This window comes from Buteo buteo, chromosome 3 (assembly GCF_964188355.1).
Source record: "Buteo buteo chromosome 3, bButBut1.hap1.1, whole genome shotgun sequence".
In the NCBI taxonomy this organism is placed as follows: Eukaryota; Metazoa; Chordata; class Aves; order Accipitriformes; family Accipitridae; genus Buteo; species Buteo buteo.
Window position 1 is genome coordinate 18,648,735 of NC_134173.1, and position 18,575 is coordinate 18,667,309.

The window sequence follows — 18,575 nt, forward strand, 5'->3', positions numbered from 1 at the left end:
ATTCATTCAAGATGTGCTTAACCTTTAGTTTCAAAGGGAAGGTGGCCAGTTCAACATGAAAAATTAATCTTTTTTCTATGCAGGTGACTCTTCCCTAGTACCAACAGTTTTGCATGCTGTTCAGATTTAATATACAAAGTCAGCATGATCACTTCTCTGAGCGAACATTATGCTAACCAGTTGGTTGAGCTTTCTTGGGCTTGCCAGGCAATCTGATAAAACAGTCCTTCCAGTTATGGCTACAAGTTGCAGGCTTTTCCTAGCTACTGCAGTAAATCCTCTGGCCACGCTGGGTGGTGTTCTGCAACCATCATCACCTGTAGTGTACGCTCAATCAAGCGAACGCATGCCGTTCTAGTTTTTGAGTATGTGGGGACTCAGAATCCTGTCACACGTGTCGTAGGGTGAGTGCCGTTAGGCTCAAAGTGGCAAATTTTAAACTAGCAGTGCAGGTGCAATGCAGCCAAAAAGCAAAGACAAAAAGACTAAAATTCAATATCTGTCTGTTTTGAAATTAAAGTTTTGGGTAGTTCCCCTCTGAAGTGGATATATTTCTGTGGAATACTTGACTTTCTTGAATAATCGTTTTCCAATAGAAAATCTTCCTGTCACATTACTTCACCCTACTTTGATGTGAATTATTAAAACAAAATTATAAATTTGCTGCTGTTAGTAAAATGGTACCTTCCTAATATGCTGTGAAATTTCAGTCTTATTTTTTGTAAGCTGTCAAGCTACTTACATTTTTATACCAAAGTGTTTTGTCTTTGAGAAAATTGAGATTTCAATTCAATGAAACAATTCAGAAACTTATTTTTTCTGTATTGTATGAATTCCAAAGTGATGTTTCTGAACTTGGAGGAAATGCAAAAATTGACAAGAGGGACTTACAAAAAATATTACAGTAATATTTCAACTTTAATTTGCTTGAACTTCGTGGCGGTGTTGAACTCTTTGATATGCCAGAAGTATCAGATGAAACAGTGGCTTTTCCCAGGTTTATGAATTAATGTTGTTTTTTATCTTGAAATAATTATTTGCTGCTGCTTAATTTAAGCCAACATGTTTTCATGTTCCCTCCATGGCGAAGCATCAGTCATACAGTTTAAATAATGAAGCCAGGCATTAAAGACACATCTTTTTAAAAGGGAGTATAGTGAAGAATCCGAATAAAAAGGGCAGGGCCTTCTTGTTGTTAATTCTGTGATGCATTTGTAATGGAATCATTATTGAAATGTATGATTAAAGTAAGGCAAAGAATACTTGACAATTACTAAAAAAAAAAAAGTTACTCGAGTTTTTAGTTTTATTTTTCCTTTATCTTTTACTTAATCTGAAAACTTTTTTCTTTTCCAATTACAGATAAATCAGGCCGTTTACACTGCACAGAAATGGAGGTAAGAGAAGTATTTTGTGTTCTCTGCTAATGCTTATTTAGCTCAGCTGGCTTTCATTAACTTATAGTATAAATGTGGCACATTTGTAGTGTGGAGTTATCATTGCAAAATTGTCCTGTGAAGTGTGTGTTGTGTTTATGACTTTGATGAACAGCTGCATAAATGTGTCTTAACATGGGATATTTAGTCTTACGTTCAGAAACAGAGGAAAGAAAGGCCACGTGGCTTTCCAAAAACAAGGTTAGGGATATGTTATGCGGCCAATGTAATCTCATTTAATATTTATTTATTTAAAATATATATTTTCAGTAGAATATTTTATTTTAGATAATTTCTGTTTGATAAATTCTCATGTTATACTTACTTTAGAAAGGACTAGTAGGTCGTGGAATAAATACTTAGTGTTTATGGAATGGCTCAGTGATTTTTGACAGCCCAAGAATTTGGATGGAAGCAGAGAAGACAAGTGATCTCAGGGTTGGTTGTTCATCTAAAGACATCCCAATTTCAGATATTTTTACTGTTTCCTTTAATTTATAACTCATTGATATTTTGGGGGCCAAGACATATTGTTGTATGTCTTGGTGGGTAGCAACAGAAACACAAATCCAGTTAAGTCTGCTTGATTTTTATCTTGACTGTTATTTGACTCTGTATCTTTGATACTAAGCTGTGACTAGTGTTGTAAGAATGTTCGAACTATCATTCTGTCAAATTCATAGATTTAATCCAAGACTGAAAGGAAAACTAAGTAGAACATCTTGTTGAACAAGATGTGGGTTTGTATCATTTTTATTATCATTTGAAGTAAATAATATAGTCTACTCCTTAAATAAACTTTTCCAGCGATAAATACAATTTCTGTGTTCTTTGCAGGGCAGTCTTTTCTCACTGCCTTTGAACTTTCTTTGAAATGTAAAACTGAGTTTTTACTTCGACTGTTCCATCAGTACCTCAGGCTGAGCCTGGAGATGGGGCAAGTGCACGCATCTTAATTGGCGGGTTGTCTGTTTTCTCATCAATAATATATATGAAGGTGACAAACTGCTGTTACTGAATTGTTTATATGTAGATAAACTGCATGAAGATGGCTGGTTTAAAGACAAAATAAAAGGCCAGATAATTCAACTACAAATGGTAAAATGCAAAGGCCATCCAGATTTTTGCAAGTATTAATAATAAAAAAAGGAAATGTCCTTTCTGCAGGATACAGCGTAAGGAGTAATTCCTAACTGACATGGGTACAGAAATTGGAAGTGGGCACATTTTGTTTCTTCATGTGGTTCAGTTTAAGCAAATGCATCCTGGTTTTGTTTCAGCATTTGTAAAATCTCAGTTTATAAGTCTAATACCTTATTTACAAATGATAATCTAGTGTGTCATTTGCTTTGCATACTAAATATTGTTTGTAATTTTGCTTTGCATTTTTTAATGGAAGGTAATGAAAGGCCCTGACACTAAAAATGCAGATAATAATAAAACCCTGTTAAAATATTTTTAACAAAACATAAAATATTTCATTTTGGGAAAGTAAAAGTGCTTTTGTTTCGAATGAAAATGTCTAGTGAGAGTCAGCTGGATATGTTATACTTCATCTTCCATGGGAAAGGAGTTTCTTAATTTTGATCTTTTAAAAATATTTTTTGTTGATAGTTGGAAAGAAAACCAGATTAGAATTTCCCGTGAGACAGAGGCTTCATTTTAAATTGTCTCTAATAAGCAGCGCTGTGACCATTAGCATATTGACTCTTCTGTTTATCGTTGTCATTTTGAAGGAGGCTGTGAAGGAGTCAGTGGCTTTTTCCTCCTCCAAAATTCCTTTGGGGCTGCAGCTTTAGACTTGGAGTTGATGATGTTTGTGTTTTTCAGAACTAGGAATTCAGCAGAGACGGCCCATCTCACTTTTTTGATTCCCGTGGAAAAGAGTGTGGCCTGAGTGAATATATTAGAATATATAGGAAACTTCTTAAAATCGTAACTAATAACAATCATAACATTTTTGCAAGACATGTAAACTATCCTGAATTGGTACACCATTTATTTCAAGCAGGCAATTTGAGTGGTGTGTCAAGTTCAGAGTCCAGATGCCATAGCCATAATGGGAAGATGGGAACAAGGAATAAGGTGACTTTATTTAATCTGCATCTGCCTATGACTCTGTTACGTATGTATTGATAGCACTCCTTAGTTGTCTCAGCCGAGGTGGTGAAGATTATATAAAATATGCCAGATGCATTTGTAAACATTTAGTGCTCATATAGAAAGTATTCTGTGAATGTGAAGTGATTCAGATGTAGGAGGGTTTAATTGCCATGTATTTGAAAAGACCCACTTAACTGAGCACAGGCCTGTTGTGTATAATTAATGTAGTTAACCAGTATGTATGCTAATATAGAAATACGTAACCTCTCACATTCGTTTAAAAGTTAGAAATGAGTTAAATAGCCTGTCCCAAAAAATGGTGAATAAATTGTTTAACACCATTCAGCTCATGTCAAATCACAAAAGGAATCAATTGTAGAAATGTTTTAGGGAGACTGTGTGTGCTCTGTATGCAAATTCTATTCATGAGCTATCAATTATATGTATCTCTAATTATTAAAAATCCTAACATACAGTGAAAATTATAGTATTTGTCTATGGAGCTCAAATTGCCTTTTTTTTTTTAACCTTTTCATTGGGAACTTGAAATGTTGACTATATTTCAGGAAATAATTTAGAGAAATAGTTATATGGGTTATAAGGAAGTTCTGTTTGCTTTGGTACAAATAAGAATATACTTGTTATTTCATTGTATTGATGCAAACAAAATCAACCACTTCTCTCATGCTGATGAAAATGAGAACATGTATTTAATAGCACAGAATGTTAGGATTTCAAAAAAGGTGTCATAATTTTGCATTAAAAAAATGCCACACCTACATTAAAGTGTGTTATCTGCTCAAAATTCAAGCAGTGTAAAATGGGTGTATTTAGCATATATTGATATCTAGGATTCATTTTTTTTATCGCTGTTGAGTGTAAACAAAAGTAACAGTCTGACTGAGGGGTAATTGCTGCAGCAAACAATCCTTGTCGTGCACAGTGATAATCATTTCATTCTACTACCTGAGCACTAACCTTATGGTGACAAGGGAGAAAAAATGTCACTGCTCGGAGAACAGGCAAAAATGTTTTTATAAGAATCATTTCTCTTAGTAAAATATGACTGAGGGTGACTTCCATCAAAATAAGTTTTGATTATGCATTGAAAAAATAAATTTCTCTGTGAATGCTTGGTTACAAATCTGGTAATTCTATGAAAGCTTTTGATTCCTTGTGCTGTTAAGAGGAGAATTAACAGGAAATCGGGATTGCCTTCTAGAAATCAAAGTAGAATCATGCATCTTTTCTTGCGAGCATTAAGTCATGCTTAAGCATTATGTGCCAGTTCTGATAAGTGAAGTGCTCATGCCTTGCTGATGGAATTATCTTACAGAGAAGCTGCACATCCAGCCTTTGAGGGACCTGTTATTTTAGGTACCTGAAAGCCCATTAAGCTTGTTCATTGATGTGGTGGTTCTGTGGCAGTCAGTCTGACCTCCTGATTTTCCTGAATTACTTCATAGTCACAAAGAAACAGCTTAGCAGACACTTGATTAAATAGTAAACACACAAAAAAGTAGAATTTAGGTTTTGATCTTTTGTGTTTTGTAATGAGCTGCTTTTTCAAGAGGAGCTTTGTTTTTTGTAATTTGGGTGAGAGTTTACAGCACATCAGGAGGAGTTTGGAGGAAAATGGATTTCTGTTGTTTACTTGCTATAAGCTTGGCACACCACCCTTTTCATTCAGCAGTTTCATTAGGAATACACAGTGAATATTGGGCTGGAGAACTTATAATGTATTTCACTAAGCTGATTTAGTGATAGTCAAATCCTGCCATCTGTCCAGAGTCTCTAAGAGAATTCAACTGTTCCTTGTAAAGGCTTTGTAATTTTGCAGTGTAGTATGATGTGCCTTTAATAATCTACACGCCCTAAAGTCACACAGGATTTATGATGAAATCTTCATTCCAGTGATGTCACCAGTAAACCTTCTAATCAGCTGGGGAAGAGTGCAGAGGCAGATTTCAGCCTTGGTCTTCTGACAATATCAGATAATGGCTGATGGAAAACTAGGTCTTGCAGTAACTTTGATCCCTCCTGGGAACATTTTGCTTGTGAAAAGCACAAATATTAGAGCATGGAGCATTAAGTTAGGTGGTGGTGGTGGTTTTTTGATGTTTTGTTTTGTTTTGTTTTTTTAAATCTCAAAGCACAAAATATTCCCTATATAGTTACCCTGGGGTAACTACAGAATTACCCATTTTTTTCATGAGGTTAAATGTGAAAGTTTGCAAATATAGTTTATATGACTCTGAAAAGGGTCTCGGATTGTTGAGAGAATAAGCTAATTTGTAGAGGTCTTCAGTTTTTTGCAGAACCCTTTCTATATAAATTCTATTGTAATGTGTATCATATCAATGACATGCTATCGTACCTATGGTAACTATCATATGTACTGATTGATATGATAGCATTGTATCAATTAGCTTTAAGGTGGTATTTTTTTAGTAGACCAGTGCTAGTGGACAACTCTGCCTGTCTGTTCAGACCAAGAGAGTAATCTGATGGCTCATTCTAACTGCAGGGAAAAATTAAGCTTTAGATGTTGTTTGCACGCCTACAATTTAATGGCCCTTTGTATTGTCTGTCTTTGTTGTTGTTTATAAGAAGAGACACGTTTAGAGTGTCAGTATGAAATGAGAATGCTGTGGTTTTTGGTTTTTTTTGCTTGTTATCGCAAATGAATTTTAAGCTACAAAAGTTATAACTACATTTCTGGTCTGCTAAATCCCTCAGAGGCTTCTGAGATCATATGACATTGTTTTTCTGTGAAGTCTGGTAGTTATGAGTTTTCTATTAGAGATGCTGTGTTTTTGTGTCTCTTTGCTAAGTACCAAATAGTTAATAGTAAAAACATAATCCAAACAAGGGGTGTGCTTTCTGGGGATGAATAGAAACGAGATAATAGTTCTTAGAGTGATTGCATGGAGGGAGCTCCTTGTTATTTCTTGGTGGATTTTGCCTAAGGCAATTATGAAACTGAGGTAAAATACACCCCCAGAGTTCAGTAAGTTCAATTTCAGTGCTAAGTTTGCCCTGATAGTGTTGGCTTTTTGATCTACAGGAGACAAAACGCAACCCAAACCTTCCTTTCTTGCATATCTATTCACTCAGAAGTCCAACATCCACAATGTAAAATTATGCAGAAGATTTACAGGTGATAAGAATAAAGTACATAAAACATAGACTAAATGACAGACAAATATTGCAGAAGGAAGCTGAATCTTTAAAGATTTCCTGTTGTTTACAGCCATTCTTTCCCTGCACCACTTCAATCCACATTGCGCTTGAACTTGCAGTGATGAAGTTGGGAGTACTGAATAGGGTCAGTGGGTGATTTGATTTTTGGGAAGCTAAGGGAGATCAGACTTTAGCGCATATTTTTTAGGAGAGTAAGGAGCTGGTTAAGTATCTGAATATATATTGCATACATTTTTGTGCTGCATTTTTCCTTCCAGGTGTTCTACTTTTGGTATCGTAGTCATCTCACTGCAGGACTTGAGTAAATTCCTCTGACTGAAGTGCATATTAGTGGTGTTTCATGAAGAATAAACGTAAATTTTTTTAATTTTTTTTTTTTAATGCTATGGTCCTGCTAGATTATTAAATCACCTTAAGAGAGAAAATTGCTCAAATAGACCTTTTTGTGTGTGTGTTCCTAACTGATCTCTAATTTTTCTTATTTCTGGGTGGCTGGGTTTAGTAGCTTGCTCTGACTCTAACATAAAGGCCTTTGAATATCTAAGCAGCATTATTTCAACTATAACATGCATTACTGGATTAGGCTAATTTTAACATAGCTAAGATAACCTAATTATTTGTTTATCAGTATTGAATTTGGTCAGTGGTCAAAGAAAACAGGAACACGAGGGAGCTAAACAATTTCACTTCAGCAGTTTGGATACCAGGTTTCCCAACTTACAATTTAAAAGCAAATATTGGTTTGAATTTAACTATTGAGAAAATGAGGCAAGGATTGAAAGATGAAACTAATAATATCAGTAAGTTTATTTTCAGAATGAGAAGAGATTTAAAGTGAGAGAAATAGTTATTTATGAATGAGGTGAGTCCAGAGTGTTCCCACCTACTTTGTTTAACGACACCCGTCCTCTTCTTTTCATTGATAATGTGTATTAACACTGAGTCATTCTAACATTCCTGCTTTGAATGTGCTCAGAAATATTGATCTAGTTCATCTAAACCATTCTTGTATGAAGTAGATCATGTTTTAACATATAAATTCTTGTTAGCCACTTTACATGTGTAGAACCCCAAGCAATTTGTACTTGGGAAAATAAATATTATGAAAGGCTTTTTTTTAATGCAGCTTTAGCTGACCTAATGCAGATGAACATGTGGAATTTTTATGAACAAGTAGACAGTGTGGTTAATCTTTTTTAGTCTTTAATTTCTCTTGCTGTCTTGTCTCTCTGCTGGGAGCAAGAAGAGCTGCTGTCCTCTGGTTGTGAACATGCAGAAACTTCAGTTATTGCAAGAGAAGAGAGGAGAAATGTGGTGTCCCCTCAAAGGATTTCCAAAGGTCACACTAAGAGTAAAGCTTAATTGGAATTTTAGTCAGATATGCATTTTCAGTAGGCTAATAACAGGGCAGGTCATGGTGGCCAGTTCAGAAATTCCCAGTAACACTGTCTGAGCATTCAAAAATCCTAAGGCTTATTCTAGCATACAGTGAGATCGGTGTACAGAAAACAAACTGTTGAAAAGAATATGGTTTTTTAGGTTCGTTCCTAGGTTTTGGTTAATACATACTCAAATACTTTTTTTTCTTTGCAGTTCTATGACTAAATGTTTTTTTCACATGAACGCTAACACATAGCTTTTTATCTAAATCACTTGACCTGAGAAGTTGAGATGTTAAACAAAGCAAGATTTGCAGTTGAGTCGTGAGAGCTTGCAGCACTGTGCGCTTTCTTTGGCAGAGAGGATACTGAATCAGTCTTGGGGCTCACTGAGGCAAAAACGAGTTTTTGTTAGTTTTGTACTTTCTTTTGTTTGACTTGACATAGTGCAACTCATTTGAGCTTTTGTTCCAAACTGAACTTTTTAGCAACTGGTAAGTTTCTGTGTTCCCCATGACCTACCAGTGTGAACGTTTTCATCTTAAACTGTTTAATTTTGTCTGCCACTTACATGTTTGTAGTTCCAATCATGGGAAAACAAAGCAAGCTCCAAGATCTTGCCTTAATGGCATGAAGGAGACTCTAAAAGATGTGCAGTGTTGAACTCTTTGATTATCATTTAGTGTAGCTGTGTGCTATAGCACGTGAAGTAAAATACTTTTAATTACCAAAAGGAAATACAGAGGGTAAATTAAACATACAGATAAAACAAGGGGGTGACTGAATTCTAAATGTGTATTTCATCATGTCCCTTTCTTCTGTTAACCAGTAGTAATTATGAAGCATCTGTAATGCTTTTAGTACTTCACCCTCAGCAAGAAGTAAAGGTTAAATAATTAACTAGGACAAGGCAAGCTGTTCACACTTAGTAGATTAACTCCTGCTTCATTTAAGAGGGTAGAGGTATTCTGTTAAACAGACAGTTTTTCTCTTCCACATATTTATCCCTAAGCCTGAAATACCCTTGTCCATGTCTCCTGTCACTGTTTCTCATCTGTATTGTACCTTTACTTCCAAGCCTCCCTCTCCTGTTTTCTTTCAAAATCTTTTATAGTTCATTCATTAACTCCCTTTATTTCTGTTTCTCCTTAACCAATCCGCTTATCATCCTCCTTAATAATCCGTTTTTGTGGGTGTGTGTTTTTGCCTCTGCCCAATATTTGATGAGACTCAGTGTTGCAGAGATGACTCTCTGTTCCAATGTGTTCTTTCACAGCTCCCTGCACTTCTGCTTGTTTCTTCTGTTGGTCCTAGATGGATGTTGTACTGCTACCTGAATCCAATATTTCTCTGCTTTGTATTTCTCATTGTGTCTTTATCTTTCTCTGTTATCTGGACTTGAGATATTAGTGTTATCTTTGACTCACACTCTTTCCTTTCCTCCAGATGCTTGCCAAATCCTTAATTGCCAATTGCTAAAAGCACCCATCTCTTCTTTGTTGCCAAGATGATAATTCAGGCTTTGTGGTTTTTTGTTGGGATGTCTTGGCTAATGCAAACTGCCTGCCACCTACTCCTTTCTTGGCAGTGATGTAAAATATTTCTTCAAAGCTTTTTTTAAAGACTCTTCTCTGTCTGCATCATTGTTTTGGCATTGCTATATGTTGCTGTTCTCTTCACCTCTGGCCTGCACATTCAGACTATCTTCTTCCTACTATTGTAGGTCTAGAGCAGACACTCGCTGCAAAGTAAACAAGTTGCTCCATCTGGTCTGTTCATTTAGGAAGATATGCCATTCCTTGTGCTGTGCATTCTGTTTGCTTTGGAGCAAAGCTCTTACAAGTATTTCAGAGAACATAGATGAGAAAAATGTGTGTGTATTCTTCGAAACTATGTATTTCTAAGTCCTTCACCATTTGGTGATTGTGAATCAATACTTTCCTTTGAATATACTTTGTAGCATGTCAGATTAAGTTTGTTTTTCTGAGCATGTTGCTTGTGCTTGAATATTTCAATGTTTCACTTTTATTCTCAGAGTGAAAGCTCCATGCAATTCCTAGGTCTTCCACAAATGTTTCATTTAGTTGGGCATGGAGAAAATAAATAGGGTTGAAACTGCATGAAAACAGTGAAGTAATTGTGGTCTCTGGTCCTTGGCCACCTTTTTGCCTTGTAATTTTCCAAAGGGCTGCTCTCGTTTATAACTCTTTGTATTGTTTGGTATTGGAGTTTGCTTTAAACCTACAACTAGTAAGGCATGCAGAAAATAGTTCCTTTCCCTTTTCTTCTTTCTTTTTTTTATCTGTCTGTACACTAACAGAAATAATGTTCTTAATGAAATTTGGCCAGGATGTGTTCATAACATCCAGCATTACTTTTTCATAATACTTATAGCTTTTGTTGTGCAACTTAATGTACTTGAGGACTTCTGCTATGTTTTTATTTTATAAACATTTTATTATCACAAATTTTTCTTCAAAATTTTGTCTTCACTTTTGTCAGCTCTTAGTTAACTTTTTATTCAGATCTGGTAGACAAAGCTAGTGCTGAACCTGTCTTTCTTTATGCAGAGTCTGGTGCTTTTATCACAGTCTAAAGGACATTTGAACAGTAACATGGCATGCTTGTGGAGAGTCAGCTGCATGTTTGTGCCTGGAACATTTAAAGCATTGGCACCAGAAAATGTATTGGCATACAATTTGTTTTTCATGTTTCAGACTCATTACTGGATGTTAAATGAAAAGTTAATCTGAAAAATTTAGGTAAGAATTGTTAAATGAGAGAAAGGGAGAAAAACGTGCTGTTGTGATGGAGAGAGTTTTACCACTTATAGGGATTATAGCAAAATTATTTTTCAATTTAAAGTACTTCATTCTCTTACACAAGGAAAATGTTTGTTTAAAAGTTAAGGTCTTTTTAATCCCTGGACTCTCAACTTTCTGGAGTGTTGTCTGCTTGCAACTCTCACATCCTCCAGTTGATTTCTGAGTCTTGTTATGCTAGTTATATATGCAAATATAGAAGCAGACTTCACAGTTTAAAACCCAGACCAGCAGTAAATGAGGCGTGTGATGAACTTGAGGTTCTGTGAGTTGCCCCACTGACTTAATTATATGGACACTAAAGTAGGCAAGGTGAATGTTTGGTGTCAGAAAATAAATGCTGTTCTCATTATAGAGATAGAAATATTAAGTTTGAAGACATCAGGCAAATTGCCCAGTGTGACATTTGGGCTGCATGGCAGAGCCAGCATAGAATCTAGATTATTTAAGCCTTAATCACAAAACCGAATACCTTTCTTCAGATTTTAAATACTAACTGGAATAACAAACCTGTTCTTTTACTGCAAAGAAAATACTAATTCCCTTGAGAGACATTCATGAAGATACTAGGAATTTACTTTCAGGCAAGGCTATCCCTTTTTTTTCCTGTGTAGATTTCTTAAATACTTTAAAATTCTACAGAAGTAGTAACCCATTCTCTTTCAAAATAAATCTCTTATCTTTCAGGGTTATACACATAGGTGTTGCCATGTTAGTACAAAAGCAGACTTTACTTTCTATTGTTTACTTGCTGGCAGTACATAGATTGAGCTGTTCCTACACAGAAGACAAAGTTACTCCTAAATTTATTGTATACATTTCAGACAGAGAAAGTATTTCAGAACTAATGTAGAATGTTTGGGAAAAATCAAAATGCATAGTTTCATAGAAGAAAAAAAAGCAAACTTGGGGGGGGATTTGAAGTAGGAGTCATCTTTAGGTATAAGAAAAGGGAAACTATTCCCTTAACAAGGGAAAGAAGCATCAAAAACTGATACAGAATAGGGAAACCTTTCTTTACTGCAGCATTTGGAAAGACAGTGAAACAAATGAGTTGTATTGTCATTAAAATGTGGATGAAATAATGTTTAGCTTCACAGTGTGGTAATACTCTCATAATAAGTAGTAGGACAGAGAGCTTGAAGAAAAAAAAAATCTGCTAGAAGCGAGCAAGCTAGTTGTCCTAAAAGTAGAGTTTCATTTCACAAAATCTGCTTCAGACGACAGGTATAATTTTTCAGCAGATGTATTATGAATGAAGAGATAATCATTAAAACCAGCCTGAACCTCACTGTGGATTTACAGTGCAATACAGCATTTTGGTATTCTTCTAGCATTTCAAATGTCATATTGAAACACAAAGTGTCAAATTAATGAGATTCCAAGCACTTTCCTGTCAGTGTCTCATCTCTTTTTTTTTTTTTTCTTTTAAAAGATGGCTTTTGTATGTATGAAGATCTTCATTCTTCAATGTTATGTCTGTGTGAATATCTAGATAGATGGATTTTACCAGGCAGCGGGCACTGCAGCAGATACACATACGCACTGTCTTGCATTTCTTGTCTTGGCATGGAAACTTGAACATTATGGATTAACAGACGATTGTATTTGTGATTTTTTGCGTATAACTAAAAGATACTGTTCACCAAAGGTGGCTGAATTTATGTGACATTGGGGTTTTTTTTTGACATGGCCTGTTACAGATTTTTATGAAATGACTGTGAAAGCAAGTTTTCAAAAAGCTTTCTGAATGGAAGATAGAAAAGTGTTGATTGCTGTACTTTTTCCCAGTTTAATGGCTATAGGAACAAAGAACATCAGCTCCTTCAGGCTTTATGGTACTTAGAACCTCTGTGTCTTTGATGCAGTAAAACTGAGAATTATTAGACTTTGAAATAAAAAGCCCTTCTAACATCAGTTGGACAGAAACTACAAAACAGAGTATTGTTTTTCTCAAAAATTATGTTTTTATAGTCCCAATCTCATATCCAAAGCGACTACATGTGTAATTACATTTACACTGATACATAAATTTGAATGAGAAATGATACTTTATCTCTCAGCGATAATTCCTGTGTTCATTCAGGACCTGGATTATTGTGCACCACCGTCACATACAACCAGAGATTCTTACAGTGCTCATCCAAGCTGCTGTTGTGGCTCCCTGTGATATGCAGAAGATCTAGTTAAGAGCATGTCCATCCCTCTGAATCACCCAGCACAACAGGAACTGTGTGTTACGGACATGTTCTTTTCTGAATTTACCTTTTTTTTATGATACATTCTGTTGGAATGATCTTGACTCACCTCTGCTACTCTTTTACATCCCTTTCTCCCTTAAAATAATTATTTTCTAATTACTTTGCCTGTCACCTCTTAGTGCCAGACCTCTTTAGCTCCTCAGTGAGTGATGATCCCAATCTGCCTTTTTTCCTGCTTTCCTTTAAATTGCTAGTAGACAGCAGTCTACTTCATGAGAACAGGCTCCTCAGAGCATACTTCTTGTCATCCACCCGCACTCTGAGTATCTCTGCTGCTTGGAGAGATCCAGAAAGTAAGCATAGAGTTGTCTGTGGTTTCAAGTCCCACAGAGGGAGCAAAGCCCACATCTGCAGAATCCCTCCTTGGAAGGGTGATGGGTGGCTACTCGGACTATGTTGGCCCCACTGGTGTTCCAGGCTAATTCCACTGTTGTCCCTGGCTTGACCCACTTCTGTCATGGCCTTAGGGGCTGCGAATCACCAGGGTCCTCAGCATCCTAGTGCAGGATTTCACCTGCAGATCTCATGAGGGTATCCTGAGCAAAAAAGTCTGAGCAAAAGAAACAGATGTGAATGGATACAGCAAACAGTCGTCCTCAGCCACAAGTTCTGCTAAATTCTGACTGCCCTAAGACTAGCAGCTGCTGCCATTGCATTCTGATAACACCTACAGCTAGAGGAGTCAGGATCCCAAATGTACAGTTGACTCTTACGGATGCCATGTCCTTCTTAATACCTTCTGTCTATCGTATGTTCTTGGCATCTGACCTCCATGACTCGTGCTGCATGGCACTGAGGTGGAGGAATAACTCACACTGCTGCAGTCCATTTTAGAGATGTAGTTACTACACAAAGTTTCTGATTTTCTCAGCTTCTTCCATTACGGTGACTGACTTAATGTTTACCAGGATTTCTAGGGTCAAGAAAAACAAGCATTGTCCTTTCCCAGCCTGCAGAGAACACTGTTGGGTCATAAGATGCTAAACAACCTGATTCCTGTATCATGAGACACTGAACAATACAATATGCTATTGAATTTGTACCTTTGGCACCATATTTACTGGTGCGTCTTTCTATGAAGTTGGATTTTCCTGTTAACCACAGCATTATTTATGAGGAGACATTGGAGATCCTATGCCAACTGTTCCTATACAGACAAATTACTTGTGTTTTCTTTCTGGATGCACAAAGTTTACAAGTGGTATTACTTGCTCTGAATGTGAAAAATTGTCTTTTAACATTCACAAGTCTAAGCCCTTCAGATTATCTCTCAGATATTTGTCTCCACTGTGGTATAACTATGGGGGTTGGCCATCCCTACTCAAATCCTTTGGATATGTCTAATGTGCAGTGCCAAGACTGGTGGTCGTGCTGGCTCTGTTGGTTTCCATTTATTTCATCAGAGCTTTAGCTGCATTAGAGTTGATGCTGGGAAGGTTTCCAGCACTGACTTGTTCGGCATGGCCACCGGGAGCTCTGTAACATCATTAAGCTGTATGGCGTTGCTGAAAATTCTGGCAACAATGCTGTTTGCTAAGGATCGTGCTGGACTCTGGATGCTTGCATGTATGAAGGCCTCTGTGATCTGCTCTTTAATGACTGTAAATTTGTAAGACAGGGCTTGAAACTGGCCAAAGTTACTGAATCATAGAACAATATAGTTAGAAGGGACCTTTGAAGGGACCTCTGGTCATCTGTGGTGGACCACACGAGCAGCATGCTGAAGACAATGCTAACTTCAAGTTAAATGAGGTTGATAAGGGCCTTGTCCAGTGAAGTTTTGATTGCATCCAAGGTCAGAGATCCCACAACCTCTCCAGGAAGTCTACTCATCTGTTTTACCACCCTCATTTTGAAGAACACATATGCAGACAGCCACCCAAATACAGAAAAATAAATTCGTAGTAGTAGTTGTAGTTACTTGTAAATGTAATCCACAGGTATGGGTACATTCTTTCTGTCTTGTCTTTAATCTACTAGCACTTGTTTTGAATTGCAGGTTGAGAAATACTGAGGGCATGGAGGTTAGTGCTCAGAGCAGAGCATTGATGTGGCAGCACAACATGAAAGACAAAGGCATGAGCTCCTTCTCAGAGTACTGTTACAGCTGGAAACAGACTTTCCAAACTCTGGTGCCCTTCTGTACTGAAACTTTGGGTTACAGGTCTTGAGGAACTTAGATCACTGGTAATAAACCTCTTGTTCTTAGTTTCTGTGCCTGACCTTGTATTTGTATGTTTGGAAAACAGCTGACATGGTTTTCATTCCAGCAATTTCATGTCAGTCTTCAATGAGTGATCTTATTTAAACTTTGCAAATCATTCTAAGGGTTGGGGGTTTTTTTGATACAAAGCTCATGTTTTATCATGTATAGCAAACAAAAACACATATGTGTGTTTGTATGTATGTATTTTTGTCATGGTGAAATAGCAGACAAAAAGAAGGCATAGTGGATACGCTGGTGTTTCCTATTAGCAGCAGAATTGTATTGTTTGGTTTGCACACATGTAAAACATCAGGAATTAGTGTGTGTTGCACAAGGAAAAAGCAAAGTAAGATTTGGTAGCATTTTGTTAAGCTATGGTAGATACGTGCTCGTTCTGAATATGTAAATATCTGGGGTTAAAAACAGTTTCCCTTTAACTGAAATGATAATCACAAGAGTCATAGAGCCTTGTGACTGATCACAAGTTTTAAGAGACTTCAGATCACTGAACCTAATGTTAAATAAAGTTTGTCGTTACTTAACGAGTCTTATGGATTATAATGTTTAAAATACCTAACAAGTATTACCATAATGTAGATGGTTTCAGATTTAATCGAATGATCTTAAAAAGACTGTTAGGCAACCATTGTTATTAGACAGTTGGATATATTTCATTTTCTGGTTTAGATTGTATCACTGTCTACTTGCAGTAAAGCTGGTGATGAAATGTTTTCCAGACATATGAGACTGGACAGTTTCTACATAAACTAAGAGCTCTTTGTGTATACTAGATCTTTCTCACTTGGTTGTATGCATCCTTTTTCTTCCCCATGTGGACGTCTCAAATTTAGATACATATTTGCCAGTGATTATTTGTATAGACTTTACATACCTGAGATTATTTTATATTTCTTATAGGACTGCTGCTCAACAACAAGCAACGTGTGTTATAAAACATTTGCTGATATATATGCCTATATAGATAATTCAGTTTTAAAATGAGAGGGCTTCAAAATAAGTGAAGATTTTTATGTATTTCTTAGATATTAGTAATGTTTTCTTAGCTGCTCATTTTGTTAAACCAGCCTAAACATAGGCTGTTTGGAGCACTTTGGTGATTTGTTTGTTCATGTTGCTGTAATGAAATAATTCATGTAAAAAAGACCAGATCTGTGTGCATAAATCAGTCCTTTTTATTGTTCCTTGAATGCTCTGAGTCAGGCTTATTTTAGCTGCGTATTTATTTGTCTGTATTATCCTTTCCCAAGTATTTGATGGAAAGAAAGTTTTCTTGGTTTCCAGGTTCAGAGAGGAGACAGAGTCTAATACATGGGTGTCCTAAAATATTTTAATAGCTTGTAACGCCCATGCCGACCTCGCATACGGATATGAGGTGTCAGGGACGGTGCAGGGAGGTTTCAGGGAGGAGACAGAAGTGTTGCCCTGGCTGCACAGACTACCGGCTGACTCACAGAGTGTCACTGGGAGCGTAGGATGGTCAGGTGGCTAGAAGGAATGGGCCATGGTGAGCTAAAACAGTTCAGTTTTTTTCAAGCAAGTCAGAGGCTCATATGAAGGACAAAGTACGAACAGGACGAGGATACTGCTGCTGCAGCACCCATGTGTGCAATGGGGAGGCCTGTGCTACCCAAAATGAGTCTACCAGTGCAGGAATCACAGTAATGCGATATCCAAGACTGATTTGCAGATGCGAAAGTTGTGTGCATGTTTGTTTTCAGTAATTCCTGCAATAGTTGTTGGTATCTTTTCTTTTAAAGGAAGGTCTTGTTTATGTGGTACTGCTGATGGATATAATTGGTATTAGTTTCATAAACAATATTGGCTTAAAAAGGCTATTGTTCTCTCACACAAAACCATCAATGACTTTATTACAAGTATTTTCCAGGAGATTCCCAAATATAATAGACTTCATTTAATTAAAAAACGAACAACACGGGTTTGTTAGTAGGTCTCATGATCAGTTATGAAACAAGTGTAGTGATCAAATTGCCAAGTCTCCTTCATTCAGGAGGATGAAGTGTTTCTCTTCCTGAAGAACATGACTAGTATTATGTGTCATAGGTCAGGAAAACTCAAGATAAATATAGAGTTCAATGCAGCTCTCTCACAAGCTAACTTTCAAATTCCATATATATTTCAGTATCTTACATTACATCTGAACGGTGGATTGTTCTTGATCTTGACTTCAGACATCTGATTCTTCAGTAACACTTTATTTTCTGATAGTTGCCACATACCGTTTCATAGAAGAATACACACTTTTCTCCCTAGTGTTTTGGTATTTCCTGGTGCCGAGGCACAGCACCCCGTGCCAGGGCCCTGCGCGCACACCCCGGATAGGGGTGGGCTGCCCGTGCCCAAGGCCAGCTCTCCTGTGGTACAGCTGTAGCCTTGGATCAGGCAGCTGCAAAAACAGCCCTGTCAGAGCTGTGAAAAGCCATGAGAAGCCTCATTGCAGGCACTCCTCCTTTTTTTCTCAGGAGCAACATTTAAGCTGAGCCTTTGCATTTATGTCTCTCGAGCTACACTGCAGCTCGTCCATGCCCAGCCATGTCCCTCGCTGGACCTGACCCGCTGGCTTGCCTTCCTGGCCAAGCCTCAGACCTGCCTCGTCACTGTGGGACTTCTTTGGTGATCGTGGACTGTGGCTGACCCTGGTTTCTGTCGCCAAACCTGCTCTGCTTTTCCTGTTTGGGTACCCGGGACTGCGTCCCTGGTCATTGAGGGCACTGCCCCTGCCTCTGTTGTGGTCGCCCTCAGCTCCTGACTCGCCTTCCCTTGCGGAGGTGGCTGCCCCTGCTGCTTCCTCATGCGGTTTTCTTTGCTCATTCAAAAACAGGGAAGCATGTTTCCTTTCTCCATCACAGCATAAAAAACCAGTACAGAAAATATACACACACACACACACACACACACGGATGCTGAACCCTGTAGGTGGGGATACACGCACTTCTTTTCTCTCCCTGCAGCAGTGGCAGCCAACACGTGCATGTGAGTACAGGTTTGCAGAACACAGAATACAAAGGATTTTAAAGTTATGAATTATCTGGAGAAGTCATAGCTTTAATGCCTCATCCGTCTTGAGAGTATCATAGTGGGGTATCAAAGTAAATAACTGAGGAGTTGTCCTGTGTTTGTCCCAG

General features: G+C 37.3%; 1 protein-coding gene across 2 annotated transcripts in view; it reads left to right on the top strand.

The window, feature by feature from the left end:
• The window catches only part of SPIRE1 (spire type actin nucleation factor 1), a 132,619-nt gene that overhangs the window by 11,475 nt on the left and 102,569 nt on the right, over positions 1 to 18,575 (top strand). For both annotated transcript variants that reach the window (XR_012649751.1, XM_075022944.1), the window contains exon 2: positions 1,363 to 1,397. Coding sequence is in view for 1 of the 2 variants with exons in the window: in XM_075022944.1 (XP_074879045.1) it covers positions 1,363 to 1,397 (35 nt within the window). In the remaining variant the exon portion in view is untranslated. The remainder of the gene's footprint in view (positions 1 to 1,362; positions 1,398 to 18,575) is intronic.